Genomic DNA, 20,762 nt, shown 5'->3' with positions numbered 1-20,762 from the left:
TTATCATGATACTATCTTTTCGAACCAATCGACCAATTCAACCACTATAATGATACTTTCAAGTTCCAAGGGGAAAGAAAAGCAAATATCCAAGTTGATATCGTATACTCATTGGATACACTTCCAGCACGCCATTTGGGCTTGTCATAATCAAAGGGAGATACTAAAAGGACCCTAGAATTGAGTATTTGGACCCCATGGCCTTACGCTAAGCCTAATTAGGCCTAGCCTAGTAATTGTAATTCCAATGCATTAATCGGTAAAAATGCATCAGTTCTTGGCAGTGCTGGATGCCCCGGGTATCGGCGGTCATAAACCTTGGGTACTTCATTTACTATGCAGCTCTCTAATAAAATTAAGTCACCACCGTTTCTTACCAACAACCAACTGGACTCAGTAGCTTCTTGACCCCAAGATACTTCCATTTACTATGCAACCCCCTTATTAAATTAAGTACCGACCACTGCTCAATTTCCTAGAATCGCACTAGTCCTAAAAGGTCAGCACCACTAATTAATTACCCCGTAATTAGGGCATCGCCAACTCCATGTCTACGGCTTCATGCATCTCGCCAATTTCAACACATCACAACATCACCAATATAGCCGATACGAATTTCTAAAATTATTTCATCGCTCAGAAATGGCTAATCAGTCTCTATTGAAATTTTCAGCTCACAAATAGCGATACTGGCCCCGTGAGGGCGTTGCAACTATCACCATACTGTTTGTTGACATCCCTCTACCAAAACGTCGAAATGGCACCAAGAATCGGCTCCCACACCCCTGAATTCAATGAGACTGACTGGGATTCGAGTCTCGCAGGGTCGTCGGCCTCATCGAGTCGCTTCTTTACCCCTGATCCTATCGAAATCGGCCCTGAAATCGACCCTGAGCCGGCGGAGACACCTACAATCGAAGACGGGCAGCTCTTCGGGACTTTCCAGGAAGGAATTGATACGATAAATGGCATCCTCGGGCCTACTGGCTACGCAGTCGTTAAGCGCCGTACCAAATCCAACGCTACCGATGGGCTATACATCGTGGTTCTTCGATGCGACCGTGGTAGACGCCCAGACTCTAGCCGGGCGGCTTCTCCCGAGCTTCCTGTGGCGAATACGGCTTTATCTAGACCTTCTCGGCAGACATTCACGTCTATGACTGGCTGCGAGTACGGTCTGAATCTCCGCCTACAGCGGGAGACCGGTCTCTGGCGGTTACAGGTCGATCATGGAGAGCACAATCACGAACCGGGGCCTCAATCAACTCATCCTACGCTGCGCCGGCGAGCTCTCGAGCCTCATCTTGATACTCTAGATCCTCTTATACGCCAAGGGATCCCTCCACGCCAGATCATCTCGCTTCTAGCTAGCCAGGGCATTCATCTTAGGCCGGCGGACATCTACAACCGTGCTAGACGTCTTCTTCAAGAGCTTCTTGCCGGTCGGACGCCGATACAAGCCCTCTTCGAAGAGCTGCCGAAGCATGGAGACTGGATCTTACGCCATACCACTCAAGCCGACGGCGAGACAGTATCAGGCGTCTTCGCGATACATCGTACTGGCCTTGCGCAGCTTCGACAGTCTCCCTCGGTGCTATGGATGGACTGTACGTATCAGACTAACCGCTTCAATATGCCGTTGCTAGATATCATTGGCGTCAACTCGATCGGGAGGTCATTCTGTGTCGGCTTCGCATTCCTACCGAGTGAGCGCGAGGACGCGTATCGCTGGGCCCTACGCTGTCTACAAGGTATCTACGATGAATATGGCCTCGGGAAGCCTCTCACAGTATTCACTGATAAAGAGAAAGCCCTCCTCAATGCGCTCGCAGTAGCATTGCCAACGACAGCCTCGCTGCTATGCTTGTGGCATGTTATCTCGAATATCAAGGCGAAGGCTATACCGGCGGCTAGGAAACATGTGAAGGCCCTGATTGACGCCGGCGAGGTCGAGAAGGAGGCATACATCGCGTATGCCACTGCTTTTTGGCTAAAGATGCTGCAGCGCTGGAATCGAGTCGTCTTCGCTGAGACTGAGCAACGTATGAGAGAGCAGTGGCTATACTTTTGTAGCTGCTATAGTGAGCCAGTCTTCTCGAACCTCCTTACCTATATCGAGAAGCACTGGATCATCGAGTCCGGTCGGCAGGTGCTACGCTGTTTTACGAATAGCTTCTTCCACCTCGGCGAGACATCGACATCTCGCGTGGAGGGTGCTCATGCAGCTCTAAAGAAAGACCTCCAGAATTCGCGGCGTAACCTCCTTGCCCTGCTTCACTGCTTCGAGACTGTTATTCTTAGGCAATTCAAGCTCTCTCAGCAAGCTATCGCCGACGAGAAAGCGCGATCGCCGACCGTATTATCTGCTATGCGGCATCCGATCGTCCGTGACGTCTTACGGCTGGTTTCACGAAAAGCGATCGGGCGGGTCTTAAAGCTATACCATGCGCATCTTCCGGAGGATGAGGGTATACCCGGCAAGAGACCCTTCGCCGTCGGTTGTACGCCTGGCTGCAAGGCTACGGGCTATCCCTGCATCCATGACATCAAATGGGCTGACATGATAGGTGTCTCTGTCAAATTATCGCAGTTTCATACCCAGTGGCACCTCTACGAGACCGAAGCACCGCCGATCGGCCTTAGCCACCTTCTCCAAGAACCCGAGATCCTTACCAGCATCCGCGGGCGGCCTAAGGGCGCATTGAATAACCTTCCGACGTCTACGGCATCATCTACGCAGCGGGATCCGTCGCTGTTTGAGATCGTGGATGCCCAGGAAGCACGGGAGGGTCGGCGGATACAACGGGGGGGGACAGCGAGGTCGAGGACGAGGTCGAGGACGAGGACGAGGACGTGGAGGCCGAGGACGAGGACGTGGAGGCCGAGGACGAGGACGTGGAGGCACACAACAGGTGGGAATAGCCTCGTCTATAGCCCAGGGAGCTCAGGCTACGGCCCCGACGTCGCCGGCGAGCAGTCCTACGTCGCAGGCGTCGGGAATCGCATCGACTACGTCGCCGGTGGCATCTCAGGCACTGGGAATAGCTTCGTCTACGGCCCAGGCATTGTCTGCAAGCATTCCTACGTCGCCGGTGGCATCTCAGGCACTAGGAATAGCTTCGTCTACGGCCCAGGGCGCGGCCCAGGCTCAGAATACCTGGTCCGACCGGCTCAGGAAGCGTCGGAGAGCTCTCTGAATAGCGTCAGAACGCATTGGACATATCTGTATATAGGAAATATGTCAAAATTTACTGCTTTCTCGTACGTTTTGACCACAATAGCTGGATTCCTTCAAATCTGCGGAGTTTTCAAATCAGCCTCTGTTTCCTAATTGGGACTAGTGCGATTCTAGGAAATTGAGCAGTGGTCGGTACTTAATTTAATAAGGGGGTTGCATAGTAAATGGAAGTATCTTGGGGTCAAGAAGCTACTGAGTCCAGTTGGTTGTTGGTAAGAAACGGTGGTGACTTAATTTTATTAGAGAGCTGCATAGTAAATGAAGTACCCAAGGTTTATGACCGCCGATACCCGGGGCATCCAGCACTGCCAAGAACTGATGCATTTTTACCGATTAATGCATTGGAATTACAATTACTAGGCTAGGCCTAATTAGGCTTAGCGTAAGGCCATGGGGTCCAAATACTCAATTCTAGGGTCCTTTTAGTATTGCCCTAATCAAATATCACATCAGAAGCGGGGTGTTCTCTTTACATACTTCTCTCTTTCTTCTTCCCAAGGTCTCCTATTCCCGAATCGAGTTAATCTACCTCAAACATGTTCGTCGCAAAAGAATTTGAAGCCGCCAACGCTAATTATGCTTCCTCCTTCACGAAGGGTGATCTACAGCTGCCCCCACAACGGTAGGACTATACAACCCCATACTACTCCATACCATTCAGTTTCCCTTACCACATCCATACAATACAACAATTATCTAATAAAATGTCAATACCAGAAAGGTAGCTGTGATAGCATGCATGGACGCCTGCCTCGGTACATCCATTCCTCCATTACCACCTCCTCCTAAACTAATCCCTAACCCTAACAAAAAAAAAAAAAAAAAAAAAAAAAAGAAAAGACCCAGCTCGAGCCCTAGGCCTAGAAGAAGGCGACGCCCACGTCATCCGCAACGCAGGCGGGAGAGCCTCAGATGCATTGCGCAGTATCATTATCTCGCAACAACTTCTTGGGACTCGGGAGATCGTCATTGTGCACCATGTATGTCTATGCAACTTGAGTTATACTATGCGTGTGTATGTCCATGGATATGCACATGTATATCCCTTACAGCTAGTCCGCTCAGCCACCTTCCTATTAATAGTCTTGCTGATTTGATATGTGGTAGACGGATTGTGGGATGCTTACGTTCCCCGACGACGCGATTCGGGGGAAGATTCGGGAAGAGTTAGGACAGAATGGGGATCATATTGCTCTTTTGCCGTTTGGGGATTTGAGACAGAGTGTTTTGGATGATGTGAAGCTTTTGAGGGATAGTCCGCTTGTTTTGGTTGTTCCTATTACTGGGTATTTGTATGAGGTTGAGACGGGGAGGATTGCCATGATTGGGGATGATCAGTGATTTGTTGTGCAAACATTTGGAGAAGAGAGGATATCGGATAGAATTTGAAGGGCGAGTTTTCACGGGGGTATAATACTGTGATATTGTGTATAAAGTCATGAGAAGTATGTACATGGTGTGTAGAGAACCAGCCTCAGCAATGGGGTTCGCTGAAAACCAAACATAGTATCTCCATCGCATTGAGTATAAGACGTTCGGTAAAGGGGGTATTGATGAAAAGACAAAGAAAAGACATGGGGAAAAAAGACAGCAAGTCCCGCCGCTAAAACAAATCAAGTCGTACCGAGAAGAATGATATGAGAAAGTGTCAACAGACACGCTGCAGGTGGATCTTATCGATGTCGCAGCTAATGTTATGTGCTGCTTCCAAATCGATTCATGACCCAGCTGGTAAATCCCCCGTTGCTCCCCTCACTCCGGCTGGAGCGGCGGGGAGCATGAGTGGATTCTTGTCCCTCGGGTGTGGGGGAGCGACGGGGTGAAAGCCGCGGGGAGAGTCGGCTTTGCAAAGAAGAAAAAGAGGAGCGGCCACTGCGTGTAGTTCGAGCGGAACTGAGACGTCGACGAGATCGTGGCTGCTCAGGGCTGTCCGGTATGACCACCGGATTGTCACTGGTTCCATCGGTAGGCCTGGGGTTGTCAGCTAGAGTTCTCGATGTTGTGTCAGTGTTGTCAGACTTACACTGGACGTTGGTTGATACTCCGCCGGCAATGAGGGCAGGTGTTATGTTGGGTTAACCATGCCTCGATGCAGCTGAAATGAAACCAGTGGTCGCATGGCAACACAGTCACTTCCGTGCCAAGTCCCACAGCATCCATGCAAATAGAACACTCCGCATTGTTCTCCGGGCCCATCATATCCCTGTCAACCTTCTTCTTGGGTAAAGACCGGATGGCATTTCCAGATGCTGGCGGCGGCGCGGTTCCGGGCCCGGTGTTCTCGATCAGTGAAGTGATGACACGGTCTAGTTCCTCTTGCGAGTATACTGCATCTCCATTTGGGTTCATGTTTAGTAGCGCCGATAGTATAGCAAGAGGATTTGGAGTTTGGCGATTCTGACGGGTCGCTCGTGTAGTTGGTGTCCCCAGATCGGCACGGATGGCTTCTATAAGGCTGGAGTGTGGAGTGTGGGGTTAGTGGGCTGTTTCCTAAACCTCAAAGGTACACATACTCGCTCAGGTTTACTGCTTGCGGAGCTCGTGGTTGCGGTCCATTAGTATTGCGAGGGGATAGACCAGGAGATGGGATTGGAGCCGGGCTTGATGGATGATCTCCCACACGCTCATAATCGGGCCAGCCGAAAGGACTCGGATGAGAATGATCATCGATTCCCAATTCTCTTGTTGGTTGATTTGGTGGTTCCACTAGGTCTCGAAAAAGGGTGTCGAAGTTCTGCATCATCATCGGGATCCCAGTGTTGGTTCCGTATGCGCCGCGCGGGCTTGAGGACAGACCGGTACCCAGCGTGGTACTGCTGAAGGTAAAACGCCCGTCGGGCGATCTGTATGTACGGTGAAATCCAGAAGGGAAATCTCTTGGTGTCGTTCCAAAAGGGTCTTCGTCTATTCCCCAAGGGTTGTGGTCTGCCCACGGGTTGCGTGGTTGCGATGTAGGTGAGGCACGCTCTTGGGGACTGTCGGAGGGAATCTCGGGGGGGATCTCAACCTTGAGAAGAACATAGTGCCGTCAGAAGAGTAGACATGAGATCAAAGGGGAGGTATTATCCTCACAATTTCCGTGAATTCGGAGTCGCAATGCGGGCATATTAAGCCATGCGCCGAGTCTTTCAACCAAACGGCACCACAGGCGATGCATTCCACACGATCGGCGTTACTCTCCATTCTCAAGAGATCAGACAGGTGTAAATCGTAAGGTGGGAGCTGGTCAAGTCGATAAGCGTCGGAGCAGTCACAGCGCCTTATCTGCGGGGGAGGCTCTAAGTGTTGGCTTAGAGGAAAGTCATTGTTGACACGAAAGTGAGAGGAACTCTCCAGAAACACAGAGTTTCGTGACTTATGAGAGAGACGCGAGAGGCGAGAGAAGAGATAGAAGAGGCACAGAAACAAAGAAGTGTAAGTCGGGTGGAGGCAATGACGTTGATCGACACTCGCCTTCAATCGCCTTAAAAAGGCCAAACACGTTTCAACAAAAATAGACAACTTCAGGCAGCCTTATTTTGCTTAATCTTTACTTCGGATATTTTCAGATGCAAGGAGTATATAGAAGAACAAAGAATGCCTGGATAGAACCTTCGAGACACTTACATACCCTTTGTCTGAGATCGGGCTCGTAGGTTGGACTATCACGTATGTATACTAGAGAGTACAATAAAAGAATAACGCCTTGGATGCGAGCGAAAAGCGAAAAGCGAAACAAAAAAAAAGCCCATAATACAGTGAGCTGGTTATACTCCAGACGCAAGGACACCCCTACTGTGCCACAGCCCTTGCAGAACGGATCTACCGTCTTCGGGCTCCCTTGAGAACCAGACTACCAACCACTCCTGCTGCAACCGCTAAGCCACCCACGATGGCAATGCCCACGAGGCCTTCCTTGGCTACCTTATCGTCAATAAGCGAGCCGAGGCTGGCGGCTTGCAGGTTTGCAGGCTCTTTCTCGAGGAGTAGATCGTTGTATCGACGGGCTTCGCCGTAGTTCCCCAGCTTGAAGTTGCCGAGTGCGAGGTAGTATAGGCATTCACGTCGGCGTTCTGGGGCTCCGCGGAAGATCTCGGACAGCAGGCGAACACCTTCTTGTTGCTCGGACCGAGCGTTGGATTTGATCAGGCCCTGTAATGCAAATCCCCGCAAGGCGAGGGGTAATAGTCAGTGCGGGCACTCCGGAATGAGGCTGAAGGAGTCATACCCATGCGTAGTTGAACTTGGTCTGGATTCCGACATAGTCGCCCTCTTTCTCGTATTGCGCCCGGAGGACCTGTAGTTCAGCGGGCTTCAAGGGACTATTGGTCGCCAAGCAAGTTAGTCTACGTCGGGCATCTCGATGAATATTTCACGGAACACACACCTTTCCGCATCTGCGGCATCTGTGAGAGCGAGTCAGCCGTTAAGAGCCAGGCATCAGTGGGGAACCACCTACATGGGAGGTTGGACATGGTGGAATAGAACTCGGCGTTTAGATAGTGAGGCAGATAAAGAAAGCTAAGTGGTCGGGAAATTGGAGTGTAGGAGAAAGTGTTGGAAAAGCGAAGGCAGAAATCCCAAGCGCAACGTCACTTTGCGGAGGAGCAACACATGTGGCGGTGCTGTGGCTGTTGCTGCCGCAACAACCCAAACAAGTCTTCGTTTCTTCCAACACCAGACACAATGTTGCTCGACGAGGAGCCTGGAACGGTATTGACTCTCTTGGTTATCTAGGATCTGTATGCAATTTACTAACTACTCCAGCTCATCCACCACACGATCGGAAACTTCAACATCCAACCCGATAAACAAGCCGTCACCCGCATCAATGACTCGCTCTCAACCCTGCAGCAGTCGCGCGACCTGCGCATTCGCGAGGCCGAGTCGGCCATGCGCAAACTCTCGCGCAATTTGAATTCTCTGTCTACCCAACACGAGGAAGCTGTGGCAGTGCACGACTCGGGCAAACACGCAGCGGAGATCGTGGAGTTGGACACCAAGAAGTTCCGCATTGCCAAAGCGGCTTCGGAGCTGGAGATTGAAAGCGAGCGTCTGGAAAGTGAACTCGAAATGCTCAAGGAGAGGCTGGCCGACCTCGAATCACAGGGTCTTGAGGGTGACGAAACCACGCGACGCGAGCGCGAGGCTGATGATGCGACTATGTGCGTGACTGTGTATTCTGTTGGGCTTAGGATGACTGCTAACTTATATATAGTCTGCGACTCAAGATCTTCCGTTCTTTGGGAGTTGATATTGAGCCTGATGAGGCTGGTAATTTCAACCGAGCTGTCATTCGCAACAGTCGCAAGGGCGATGTCCATGTGGTCAACATCGATCCGAAGTTCTCCCGTTTCTTCTATGCAAACTACTTTTGGTCGACGATGCAAGGGTGAGATTACGATGACTTATGTGGGAGTCTATACTCTGGCGTTTGGAGGCAAAGCCGTGCTTTTCAGCGGTTATTGCTTTGTTGGTGTTTCTATACCCTTGGATTGTTTTTTCATAAATCGTACACTGCTTTACAAATCTCGCTATACAACTGTAGTTGCTCCATTGCCCAGTAGCGCACTCACGCTGGTATCGATAGACCAGCTTGTCGCTCTTGTAGAGCCTGAAGCACTTTCGTCCGGTCTGCATCCGATATTGTCCCATCCGATAAAAATCCAGACTCACCATGCGATAGCACCCTCTCAGCAATATCCAGCAGCTCACCCTTCTCAATTTCCGGCAAGTTCGCACCCCAAGATGCAACCCATTGCTCCTCAAACCGAGCCAGATCAAGCTCCACGCAACCCATATTAGGGATATCACATCCATCCCAGGTCAAAGCAACCTCCTTAGTAACCGAACCCGACTCGCCCTCAGCCCCATATCGCGTTTCCACACCTAGAGGCCCAAGCCCAAGTTCATCGGCACGAGCGTTCCAAAGCGCCTGCTTCAAAGTCCCGTCCCGCTCAATCATCATCCAGAATAGGGGGTAAGTGCTCCGCGCAAGTGCATCGCGGACTCCTTTGGTTGCCTCGCGCGGTCCGACCAGCATGCCGACTGTTTGGCCCGTGCGCCAGCCGACAGGTGCCTGGCGGAACGTCCCTTCGAGTTCGCGCACGAGATTCGGGCCTAGTTTTGCTTTGAGAGCTTTACATTGCACTAGGACGCGGATTGCGCGCGATTGTTCGCGTTCCGGGAGGTGCCAGGTTCCTACTAGGTCGATGCCTGCGTCGTCGCGGCCGCCGATGCGGTGGAGTGCTAGGGCGTATTGGCGGAGAGTTTGCAGGACTGTGTATTCATAGTGTGTGCCGACGTATACTGTGCTTTTCTCTGGGAGGGATATGTGTTCGGCGTAGGAGAGAAAGGTGGTCAGGTCATGGTGATGTTGTGAAGGCGGAGATGGTGCGGAGGGTAATTTGAATAGTCGGCGCGAGAAGGGTGTCAGGTCATGATGCGCATGCGTGCTGGAAAAGCAGCGTCGAGAAATGCATCCAAGCTTCAAGTGAGACTTTCCGGCAGCCAGGCCATGGTGTAGTCGCAACAGGCGCATTGAGTGTTGTAAAGGAAAGAAAACCCTCACCGCATTGGAGCTTCTCTCCGCATTTGCTCCGCGCTTTCATTTTCAACCAGACAACCTCGCCATTTCCCTCAGGTTTGCTTCTCAATACAAGCTTCCACATCTGAAGCTCCAGTCGCCATAATGGCCGACATCCTCACCCAGCTCCAGACCTGCCTCGACCAGGTAAGACCCCTCCAAAGCCTTATCCAAAACCCTGCTAACAAACGAACAATCCAGCTCGCAACCCAATTCTACGCAACACTCGGCTATCTCACAACATACCACGACAATGCCCCTACAACACCACCTCCAAACGTCCCAGATGCCGCACCAGCCTTAGCAAAGATCACCAAGAACTCCTCATCACCACCAGTCCCAGCAGCTATCGCAAATACAGCAGCAGGCGCCGCAGCCGCACAAGGATCTGGATCTCCTCCACTTGCACGGCCTCAACAACCCGGTGCTGCGCCTGAAGCACCGATAGATGGAGAAGACCCTAATTTCCCCCCGGCGCCGGATTCCCCTCGCACATTTGCGAGTCGGCAGCGGGAACTTGCGCGTGACCTTATTATCAAGGAACAGCAGATCGAATATCTGATCTCTGTGCTTCCTGGAATCGGTGCTTCGGAAGCTGAGCAAGAGAGCAGAATCCGGGAACTGGAGGGGGAGCTTCGGGGTGTTGAGACGGAGAGGGCTGCTAAAGTCCGGGATTTGAAGAAGCTCAGGGCTCGTCTGGAGAGTGTGTTGGATGCTGTTTCTGTTGGTATTTACGGAGACAGTCAGTATCAAAAGTGATTTCTTCGTGGGATCGGGCATGGGTATGGGTGATAGCTCCCTTTTTCTTTGGCGTTATGGGTGGGTGGTCAAATCACGAATTGCACGGGCGCATGTATAGATTTAACGAATACAACGTGGTATCAAGTTTGCTATCTATCGATATTGGGATATTGAATTTGCTATAAAGCTTTAGACAATATACCTACACTACTTCTAGTGGAAATATCTTGAATGATTCTCTTGTGCGAATAGTATAATATATCCTTGCCCTGTCCATTCTCACGTCGTATTCAGCTTCAAAATCAGTTAGCCCTAAGATCACCACTCTCAGCCTCAACCGCTTACCGTTCCCTTCTCTCTCCTGTTGCAAAAATCCAGCACTTTTATATGCTTCAAGCCGCTGGGGACCATAGATTGAGACCATACGGCATATCAACTAGCACTATGAATACGACGATAGTGATAATGGTGATGGCGAGGGTGATCGCGCAGGTAAAGGCATACACTCACGTATCAACGGTGATAGTGACGGCAATAGATGGCTGCTTCAGGTTGGATCGTCTCCCCACCAAGTGCAGGCTCCGGCGACGTCGAGGAAGTTGCAAGCCAACGCATTTCCAACGATGGCTATAGCGACGCTTAAGGTGTGAAGATGAGTGTTGTACTTGGAGGAACTGGGACTCAGTAATTGACAAGTTCAGGGATTTTCTGGTATACTGAGATGTAGATCTTGAACTGATACACCTGGTTCTTTCTGCTTCACGAAGATGCAAAGGCATTTTGGACGGATCTGCTTAATGTGAGACAGTATACCGATTCGATCGAGGAAGGCCTGGAGAGCTTGAAGAGGCTTTCTTCAATAGACAGATGATCGAACAAGTTACTATATCTACGTTGATGAACTGCAGCTTGGGACTTTGAATAGTTTCGATCTAGGCGCGGTCAGATGAAAACCAATGGGGTGCGATAAGAGATACATAAAGCACGATCTATCAGAGAAGCAAGCAGTCATGTATAATGCTCGCATAGAACAACAGACTTAAAGCAAAAAGAAAAAGAATGCAGAACACACTGTATGTCATCTCTTAAGGAGAATCCATGGATCAAAGAGGTATGTTGGAAAAAAAACAAATAGATACTAACGCCTCATCCTTTTCCGGGTATCATGTAAACGAAACCATCATGCCGCCAGGATCTAGGCCAACGAAACAAAATAAAATAGGAAACATTGAAAAACACAATGATGTCCCATAAGAAAGAAGAACAAACAAAAGACGAAAAGGAAAGAGAGAAAAGAATACTGAAGAGCCAGTCATCACTTGAAGAGGGAACGGTACTCGCGCATGCGGGCCTCCTGAACCTCCCGCTTATCCAGTTTCCCCCGATTCATGCTCATATCTGCGAGCTGCTGCTTCTTCTTAGCAAGTTCTTGGATCTTCTCCTCGATACTGCCTTTCATAATGAACTGGTATGTCTCCACGGGCCGAGTCTGTCCGAGACGGTGGACACGGTCAACGGCTTGAGCGACGGCGGCGGGATTATACTGTGGCTCCATGATGAAGACACGGGATGCGGATGTCAGGTTGAGGCCGACACCACCTGCACCAATGGTGGCCAGGAGAATGGTGATCGAATCATCTTTGGCAAAAAGATCAAGAGCCTTCATGCGTGCAGCGAGAGTCATTGTGCCGTCTAGTCTGACAAAGCTGTCCAGTCCGTTGTTTCGTAGGGCGATCTCAATGAGATCCAGGTGGGAGGTCCAGCCGGAGAAGACAACGCTCTTGATAGGCGATTCGCCCTCGAGCTTTTTGCTGTCCTCGACGCTTCCCTTGAGGTAATTGAGCAGTGCAATGGTCTTAGTATGCGGGCCCTCATATTCACCGAAAACCTTTCCGACCTTCCCAGTTTGACGGTCACGGCGTTCTTGATCCTGCTGGGCCTGGTACTCGTCAAGGCCATTGGGTGTGATCACGGAGTAGGCCATAGCGGTCCATCCCTTGCAACCGGGGCACTCCATGGGAGTGTCAGTGTTCGAGTCGAACACTTCTTTCCAACCAGAGAAACAATTTGGACAGAAGACACAGCCGCAAGGCAGGTATATCGCCATCGGGGCGTCGCCGTCGACTTCTCCATTCGCGGCGAGAATTGGCTCGAGGCTTTTGTTGCAGGTTTCGGTGGCACACAGATCCTCCGCCATGTCCTGTCTCATAGAAAACATGCCATACGCCTTCTTATTCAAGGCTGCGGGTGTCTCAGCTGGTTCACCTTCCTCCAGATCGATCGCATCGTGCACAGACAATCCTTTGATCCGCTCGCGGTCCTCAATGTCCAGAAGCTCTTTTCCATGGGCACTGACTTGGCGAAGAATCATCATGGCCTTCAGAACGTGGTGGTACATGCGGCCGCCCATCTTGCTCTTGCTCTCTCCAGCAATGACGCGCATCATGACATTGGACTCATTGCGGAAGAACTCATGCAATTGCTTCTCCTGTTCGGTGAAATCCAATGTGACCATGTTATCATTACGGGGTGGCAGATTGATTTTGTCCTTAACACGGCGCAAAGTGAAAGAGTCCACCATGACTCGCAAGCTAGCAAGAACAGCGGGATCACCAGTCTTGAAAGGACTCAAAATGTGTTGAACGAAACTGCTCCGTTCATTGTAAGGGTAAATGTGGAGGAATTTGGTCACAGACAAGAGATCTTCCAGCCGATTCTGAATCGGAGTTCCAGTCACAGACCACTTCCGCTCAGCATTGAGATCCAGTATAGCCTTTGTTTGTCTTGCATTCTGCTCTCTGATGGTGTGTGCCTCATCAAGAACAATGCGGAACATGTTCATCAACTTCAAAGGGCTTTGTCCGCGCTTGGCGCCTCGGCCATTCATCTCGCTGAGAATGGTGCTGTAGGTGGTGATGAGAACATCAAATTTGGCAAGTTCATCCACATCAGTAATGCGATTTGGGCCATGGAATGTATGACACTTGATGCTGTTTGGAGCAAGATGCTCACTGATCTGTGAAACCCAGTTGCTGACAGCACTTAGAGGAACAACCAGAAGAGTAGTGCGTGTATTGCGAATACCCGGAAACGTGCGAACAAGGTTGGGATGAGGTGCCGATCTTTTCCATTCAAGAGATGACTCAAGAGAGGAGGTAATCAAAGACAGAATGCTCAAGGTCTTGCCCAAACCCATCATATCAGCCAACAGGCCTCCCAGCGACTCCTCGGGTTTGCCATCGAGAACAATTCCTGTGATGATCTCGCGGTATTGAGTTTTCCCATTAGGAGCGCGGACCTCTCGCCACAATGAGTTATTGTCTTCCTCGTTGGGGCCGAACTTGCGCGGCTGCTCTTTCTCTGTCATAAACCAAAGTGCTTGCTTCTGATGAGGCAGCAGAGGCGTTAGAATGTGAGAAGTTGGTTCCTTTGTTGGGATGTCCTTAGTGATGAGCTGATCAAACATCTTCATAACGGCATCATTCACCTCCTCGGCAGTTCGAACCTCATATCGAGGGACCGAGCGTCCAGTGGTGTTATTGTTCACAACTGCTGCTGTGTTCATCTGACGGCGCATGTGCGCGTGTGGGTTGAAAAGTGTAGCTCCTTGTTCCATGGTCACTGGAGTGCCTAGCCAAACATTTTTTTGGCCCAGGTACTTCCCAATTGCATTGGCATGCTGCCTCTGGCCATAGAGATTGATGGATACGCGGTAGATACCGGATACCGGTTCTCCAATAACTTCTCCAGGAACCCTCCTCCGGGTGTCGAGTCGCGCAGTGAGTCTCACGGGCCAAGCGGAGTCAAGCAATGGGCATAGCGCAAGAGCAGTCTTCGCGTCAACAAAGCCAAAAGCCTTCTCGTAGGGATCGATAGCATCAATTTGGAAATCGCCTGTAGGCTGACGCCGGAGCTCGAGCTTCATGGAAGGCCAGTGAGACGTGATGTCGTTGTGGAGAGGATTTGGTGAGGGTTGAGGGACATGATGGGCATTGATGAAAGCGGCTTCGATTTTTCCGAAGCAGACCTCTTGGGTGCTAAGATCAGCAGACCCTGTGCATTGCACGTCGTCATCATCATCATCGTTGGATGCGTTGGGAGCATCTAAGGCAGAGTTAGCCGGAAGTGAACAAATTTAAAGATGCTGAATGCTTTACCTGCGGTCAAATCAACAACAGCAGAAGCAGTCCGATTTGCAGTCTGATTGCCCTCCCCTTCCTTCATGAACTTGCCGAGTCCAGTATCGCCAGAGATTGTGATTGGTGTGTTAGCAATTTTGGGCATCGCGTCTGTTTCGTCAGTCTTGACCTTCTTCGTCGGGGGATTTTTCCGATGTTCAACGCCATAGACGTCTTCGATGAAATTTGATCGACGAAAATCTTCCTCGTCGCTCATTTCGTAATGACTACGTTTTGAATCACTCTCATTTGCTTCGTCAAGGGCCGTAGTGAATTGTACGGTCAGATTGGACTCTGGCTTCGGGGCTGGGCTCGAGACTCTACTGGTCGACGGATTTGGAGAAGCCATCCCTGAAGAAGGGCCTCGGAAGCTTGGCGTGGCAGTACCCGGTGGAGCCATGGGATGGGCTGGGGACATATCGGTCTTCTTGCGTCGTCCTGTGGGTGGGAGAAGTGAGCCAGAGTTCAATATCAATTCCACAGACATGGGGTCTGTAACGCGAGCAGAAAGGCAAGTGCCAGGGGAAGGTGGATTAGGACCAGAGAGATCAAGCGCAGCAGGGTCATGGGCTTTAACGGAGGCGAGAGGGGCCTCGTCAATTTCCATGATTGTATTGACCTGACACGGAAGTGAATCAAGAACAATAGGGATATGGTGTTGAACTGAGGCGACAGAAGCCTCATCAGTTACCATGATTGTGTCCGTATTGTGTGCTGAATCATCAAGCGCAGGAGGAAAGGCCTCGACTGATTTGAGAGAAGTTTCGCCAGTTGTGCTGGTAGTGCCCATCTGATCCAAATGTGAACCAAGCGTGGACGGAACAGCGGTCTCAACAGAGGCGAAATTAACCAGTTCAGTTGGCATAGATGCGTTCATCAGATGGGAAGACGAGGAATCATGGGAGGGAAGGGTAGAAGGAAAGGGCGATGCAGGAGCAGAAGACGAAGTCAAAGATCCAGCAGGGTCTTGTGAAAACTCGTGGGGCATAGTGGCAGGCTTCATTTGAAGAAGATCATCTGTCGTAGAAAGGGAAGACGTAGAAGAAGCGGAAGGATTACCATTGTTCTGAGCCTGTTTTTTATAGGCCCTGGGATCCAAGAGCATGGACGGATGAGAAGCCATCTTCGGCGTCGACCTTCGAAGATTCGAGATCAAATTTTGCTCAGATAATGAGACAGAAGTGACGGTACGCGAGTTCTCGAGTGAAGGGACGCAGGCGCTGGAGTGACGAAATTATCGTTCTGAAGCGAACGTTAGTCCGGGGATGAAGGGTTGCGGGTTCCGGAGTCAAAGTACGCCAGTACTGAACTGATGATGCTTGAGACTCGGAGCTAAAGTATTGGATTCTCGGAGTGATGAAACGCCCGTTAGTTCTGAAGTAACGGGACTCACGTTCCGAGGTGAAAGCACGCAAATCCCGAAATGATGACCCTTGAGTCTTAGATCGAGCGTACTGTAGTCTTGAAATAACGGTACGCACGTCTTGGAAAGAATGTACGCAGATTCTAAAGCGACGGCACGCAAATGTCAGTGGCTCAACGAAATCCGGTTTCACCGACGAAAAGGTGTAAGTTCAAGTGCTTGCATCACTTACCAGAAACTTTGAACGGGTTTTACTGGACCGAGTCACTATCAGTGAAAGTTTGAAGAGCTTCCAGTAACTGTGAACAGCGTTCACGGGAGTCAGGCGATTTACAGGATATAGGTAGACTCGACGGCGATTCGCGATAAATCCCCCGCCGAACGATATGGAAATTTCGCGCGTGACCGGAAAATTGTTGTCGGCGGCAATGAAAATTTCAAGCTTCGAGAGAATATAGTACTGTTCACTGCTGGGACGCGATAGTGGCGCAAATTGTCTGCTAAACGAAGGGAGCGCCTTCCAGACGCGAGAGTCGCAGAATCTCACTCGGCATTGGAATTTCACGATAATGGGCACAAATCACGGGCTGGTATCGTGCCTCTTTAGTCTGACGTGCTGGTTTATTTTTATAGCGGTGGTTATGGCGTCGGTTTCGTTGGTCGCGATCCTGTCGGTGCCTTGTCGTTTGCCTACCCGTGGGGGTCGATTATAACCAGGTCGGAAGTGACACTTCAGGATTTTCGAGGTACTTGATGGGCTCGAGTCGCTGTCTGGGATATCGGCGCGCCTGTTCTCTTAGGCCGTTTGTAGAGGTAGAGATGAAGCAAATGACCTCAGTCTCGGATAATCCCGATAAGGGTCTTATCAGTGCCGCGTTTGGAGCCGCTGCGGCGTACTTTTATACGCTAGGGCGGGGATATGGGGAATGAAGGGATATAAAAAGTAGAAGGAAAAATAGGGCGAGAAGATGGTGATATGAAAAAGAAAAAGAAAAGGTTTGGGAAGCGTGACATATGTCCCCGCGCTTAGTCGCCTAGGCGAGATTCTATAGATCAAACGATGGAAACGAGCAGTTACCTAGAGACCTTCCGGGACCTCCGTCAATACTATACATAGGCTAGAATTGCTCAAGGGACATACTTGATACTAGCCATATTTGAGTCTAGCCAAGGTGTGCCCGTAATGGCCACGATGTTATCTCGTCTCCTCGCTGATAGTGGATACTACATAGCATGATCTATGTTAGCCCGACTTTATACAGCAGCGATCGTAACTACATCTAGAGGCATAATTGTAAGTGCCATAGATAACGACAAGAATACAAAGTCTACTAGTACCATAACAATTGAACAGTATCTTAACCTAGTCACAATCATCTCCACGGCCAGACGACCGACTAGACACCAACCAAAAGATTACCATAGAATCTTTGGTGAGTGACAAGCCAGTACTCTGGACAATTAAACGGTCACTCTTGACATGGCCATAATCACCCCAACAGCCAGGTGAACGACCAGACGCCGACATATGATCACTACAGAATCTACGGAATATCAACCCAGTAAATACAGCCAAGAACTTTACACAGAGGGAGAGATAAAGGTATCATAGAATTAAGTCTCGTCATATATGCTACATGAGGCAGTTCGCTCAATCAATGCGCCACAACCCAAGGCAACCGGAACAGCCAAAGAAGATCTATATACAACACGGGAATCTCCCCAAATCATGAGCATGTCCAGTTAAGGACTCGTGTGAAGGTCACAGAAAGAGAAGCGCAGTCAATATGACTTGAGCGGGAAACTGGGGACCGGCGCGTGAATGGTTAGATGCCTGTTTCCCGCTCAAGGCATTGCTGCAGAAGATGGTTGCAGATTAATGAGAAAAGAAATGCAAAAATGTGAAAGTGTAGGAATAGAAGGTGATGCAAGGTCAACATAACATTAGCACCAGGTGAAGACGGGGTTTTTGCTTTTGACGGCTTCGAGGCGCTCAACAATCACCTTGCGTTGATTGCCTTCCATGCCTTCGGCAACTGCATAGCCGAGGTCTCCTTCTAGGTCATCGCTGCCGAATGTGTTGACGTGGGGAACGCGATAGGACAGGGACCCGCCTTGCTTTCGGTGCTTCTGAGAAGGACGTGGAGGAAGGGAAGGCCACCCGTCGAGAGAGCCGCCAGATGTACCATCGGCAGTCCGAGCGAAGTCTTGCTCGTTAACAGTAGCAGGGCTACCAATCGAGCCGCCAGCATCGCCATCGGCACGACCACGAGAGAGCTCAAATCGGTTCGGGTTAGGGAGGTCGCTGGGCAATGTATTCAATCCTAACAAGTCATGCTCGCGTTCTGGGGTTGGTTGGGAAGAGGCGGACGCGCCGATGTCCATCTCTTCTTCATAAGGGTCGTAATTCATAGATCGGTTCCTTTGCCTGTCGGTCGAAGGCGCGCGCATAGGGATGGCAACGGGGACATCAACTAGATCATCCCAGACACAGACACGAGTCCGCCGAGTAAGTTCAAGCGGGCCGTGATCTGGGTGCTTCAGTGTCTCCACGACGTTCCAGGCCTGACCTTTCATAACGGCGATTTGGCGAGCAAACATGCTCTCCTTGAAATCGTCATCTTGCGCAAAGATGCCGCGCAAAGCCATTTGTGTTCCGCTCCACCAATCTGTCGATGTAAGGAGGGGGAGGAAGTGGTCGCGGGTTCTTTGCGAGAAGGGCTGGCCAATCAAGGATACTGGCAGGAAGAGCCAACCGAAGGGGAAACTGCGCCACTGTAAATTGTTAGTATCGGTCATTGGAATTTAAGAGGACCGGACTTACTGCGTCGGGATGTTTCCATGGCCAAGACAAACTGTTGTCAATGGCGCCAAGCTGAACAGAAGCCGACTGCTCAGACGAAGCTAGTGGGGTTCCTGTGCGACTGATTGCCATCATGGTTTCATGTCGCTTATAGGGGGCGCTAGGGCTTCTTGCGCCGTTCGAGTTCACAGATACTGGTCGAGGCGGAGGCAAGAGTTCGTCCTCATCATGCCTAGGTTGTGACTCATTGTTCTTGGGAGGGTCTGCCACAATAGAAACCGACTCTGTCCCCCAGTCAATCTTGACCATCCAGTTATCAAGGCCTCGGTCGGTGTTTCGCATGATGTAATCCAAAATCACAAGCTTCTCCAGTTCTTCGCGGAATGATTGTTTGAGGTTCTCCGTCCAGTAAAATTGGCGCTCGGCACTGGGGTCACGCGATGGGGGTGGTGAGGGTACGTATCCAGGATCTTCGTCATCCTCGTCGTCTGACTGTGTCCCAGAAGGACGGCAGGCCTCGTTCCATGGCCGCTTCTTTCGCTTCGGGGCATCCTCGGCGCGGAATCCGGTGTTGGTCTGGTCGGGCCAGGGGTGTTCTCTTAGGAAGATGTTGGCATCCTTGAATCCTTTTAAGAAAACTTGGAAACTGCCTGCCTTGGGAGGCAACGATTTCTTGCCCTTCCATGCCTTTCTTCGATCCCAGAAATCATAGAAGAAGGATTTCGACGATAGCCGCACAATACCAGTATAAGGAACGAGATTCGTGCGTAGGCGAGCGTCGAGGACGTAGGCGGCGGCTTCCGATACGTAGGAAAGGTTGGGAATGAGACACGCACGGCCGAAGAAGCAGGGGAACAGATTGCGGTGAATCCATTTGGTCCACTTAGGGTTTCGTGAGGCGTAGGGTTCTTCGTCCTTGGGTTTAAAAACACCCACTACCTTGCCCTCAGGGTTTCGAGCAAAGTAACTGCCCGAGCTTCCTTGTGAGATCATCCGCGGGTGTACGTCGAGTTCAATTGCCAGGCGGACACTTTCAATGATCTCCTCGTACTCGGCTCGGGCTCGCCTTTGCTCGCCTTCAAATTCATCTGATTCGAGGGTTTCAGCAGTCACAGGGCGGATGCCTGGGGGTGCCTGGAAGACCGAATGATAGATCTCTAGCTTCTCCTCCTCGTAGCTCTTGCCCTTGACTCTGTTGATCTTGAACTTGGAGGCAATCTCGTCCGCCCACTTTTCGAGACGCGCATTGATCGCCTTGATATCCACACCGGAGTTTCGACGGCCCCGGGGGTATTGATATCCGCTATGTCGGCGTCGATGACCGTTGGGCGAATGGAGACCGGATGCCTGCATCTGGGCTCGAGAGGAGATGGGGGCATATCGAGGCGCGGAGGTGGATGCTACCGAGATAGCACCCTGTTCGTCTTCTGAATCATCATGAAGATAGCCCCGTTCCTCTTCCTCCTGGGCGAGTCGGGCGTATCCCGACGTTGCAGGGCGGTTTTTCGGCATTGTGATGGATCTATGGAAGGGGGCGATAGATAGCCAGTGAAAGAGAGACGGCAAACAAGACACAAAAGGGAGGTTAATCCATTACAAAGAAGAGAAGAAAGATGAAGAGGTAGAAAGACCGGCTAGAGGTGAAGGCAGCTGAAATAACACTCCAGACACTCAAGGGCAGGGGGCGTTTCGGGGTACGGGATACCCTTAATTTACCGGGGCGGTCAATTTGTTCAGCGGGCAGAAACAGCCAGCTGTTTGCGGTTGGCAGGTCCGGCGTGTTAAATACGGAAATACCAATACGCACCACGTCTCCACCCCCTACGTAGTTGTTAAGCATAAAAGGGGTCTCTCCTTATGAAGTTGATTTATAT

At 50.7% G+C, this 20,762-nt stretch overlaps 8 protein-coding genes across 8 annotated transcripts; 3 read left to right on the top strand and 5 right to left on the bottom strand.

Moving 5' to 3' along the window:
* Positions 1-3,774: 3,774 nt before the first annotated feature.
* Positions 3,775-4,579, top strand: N7508_001163 (beta-class carbonic anhydrase; the record flags this gene model as incomplete). The annotated part of the gene is made up of 3 exons (XM_058459229.1): positions 3,775-3,860; positions 4,074-4,218; positions 4,346-4,579. The coding sequence occupies 3 exons, from the start codon at positions 3,775-3,777 to the stop codon at positions 4,577-4,579; spliced, it is 465 nt and encodes a 154-aa protein (XP_058322761.1).
* Positions 4,580-4,932: 353 nt separating this feature from the next.
* On the bottom strand, positions 4,933-6,421 carry N7508_001162 (putative RING finger domain protein; the record flags this gene model as incomplete). The annotated part of the gene is made up of 4 exons (XM_058459228.1): positions 4,933-5,209; positions 5,262-5,693; positions 5,752-6,245; positions 6,311-6,421. The coding sequence occupies 4 exons, from the start codon at positions 6,419-6,421 to the stop codon at positions 4,933-4,935; spliced, it is 1,314 nt and encodes a 437-aa protein (XP_058322760.1).
* Positions 6,422-7,039: 618 nt separating this feature from the next.
* N7508_001161 (mitochondrial fission 1 protein) lies at positions 7,040-7,692 on the bottom strand (the record flags this gene model as incomplete). The annotated part of the gene is made up of 4 exons (XM_058459227.1): positions 7,040-7,369; positions 7,446-7,539; positions 7,605-7,623; positions 7,677-7,692. The coding sequence occupies 4 exons, from the start codon at positions 7,690-7,692 to the stop codon at positions 7,040-7,042; spliced, it is 459 nt and encodes a 152-aa protein (XP_058322759.1).
* A 139-nt stretch (positions 7,693-7,831) lies between these two features.
* N7508_001160 (kinetochore Spc24 family protein) lies at positions 7,832-8,613 on the top strand (the record flags this gene model as incomplete). The annotated part of the gene is made up of 3 exons (XM_058459226.1): positions 7,832-7,930; positions 7,985-8,382; positions 8,436-8,613. The coding sequence occupies 3 exons, from the start codon at positions 7,832-7,834 to the stop codon at positions 8,611-8,613; spliced, it is 675 nt and encodes a 224-aa protein (XP_058322758.1).
* A 176-nt stretch (positions 8,614-8,789) lies between these two features.
* On the bottom strand, positions 8,790-9,758 carry N7508_001159 (uncharacterized protein; the record flags this gene model as incomplete). Its single annotated transcript, XM_058459225.1, has 1 exon — positions 8,790-9,758. The coding sequence occupies one exon, from the start codon at positions 9,756-9,758 to the stop codon at positions 8,790-8,792; it is 969 nt and encodes a 322-aa protein (XP_058322757.1).
* A 150-nt stretch (positions 9,759-9,908) lies between these two features.
* Positions 9,909-10,562, top strand: N7508_001158 (med21 domain-containing protein; the record flags this gene model as incomplete). The annotated part of the gene is made up of 2 exons (XM_058459224.1): positions 9,909-9,950; positions 10,005-10,562. The coding sequence occupies 2 exons, from the start codon at positions 9,909-9,911 to the stop codon at positions 10,560-10,562; spliced, it is 600 nt and encodes a 199-aa protein (XP_058322756.1).
* A 1,297-nt stretch (positions 10,563-11,859) lies between these two features.
* Positions 11,860-15,845, bottom strand: N7508_001157 (uncharacterized protein; the record flags this gene model as incomplete). Its single annotated transcript, XM_058459223.1, has 2 exons — positions 11,860-14,648; positions 14,702-15,845. 2 exons carry the CDS (start codon positions 15,843-15,845, stop codon positions 11,860-11,862), a joined length of 3,933 nt encoding a protein of 1,310 aa, XP_058322755.1.
* Positions 15,846-18,029: 2,184 nt separating this feature from the next.
* On the bottom strand, positions 18,030-20,400 carry N7508_001156 (1-phosphatidylinositol 4-kinase LSB6; the record flags this gene model as incomplete). The annotated part of the gene is made up of 2 exons (XM_058459222.1): positions 18,030-18,860; positions 18,910-20,400. 2 exons carry the CDS (start codon positions 20,398-20,400, stop codon positions 18,030-18,032), a joined length of 2,322 nt encoding a protein of 773 aa, XP_058322754.1.
* Between the last annotated feature and the right edge of the window lie 362 nt (positions 20,401-20,762).

The sequence above is a fragment of the Penicillium antarcticum genome (genome assembly GCF_028974205.1).
Source record: "Penicillium antarcticum strain IBT 31339 chromosome Unknown utg000002l_segment0_segment0, whole genome shotgun sequence".
In the NCBI taxonomy this organism is placed as follows: domain Eukaryota; kingdom Fungi; phylum Ascomycota; class Eurotiomycetes; order Eurotiales; family Aspergillaceae; genus Penicillium; species Penicillium antarcticum.
The sequence above is the reverse complement of the archived record's forward strand: the minus strand, read 5'-3'. Positions and strand labels throughout refer to the sequence as shown.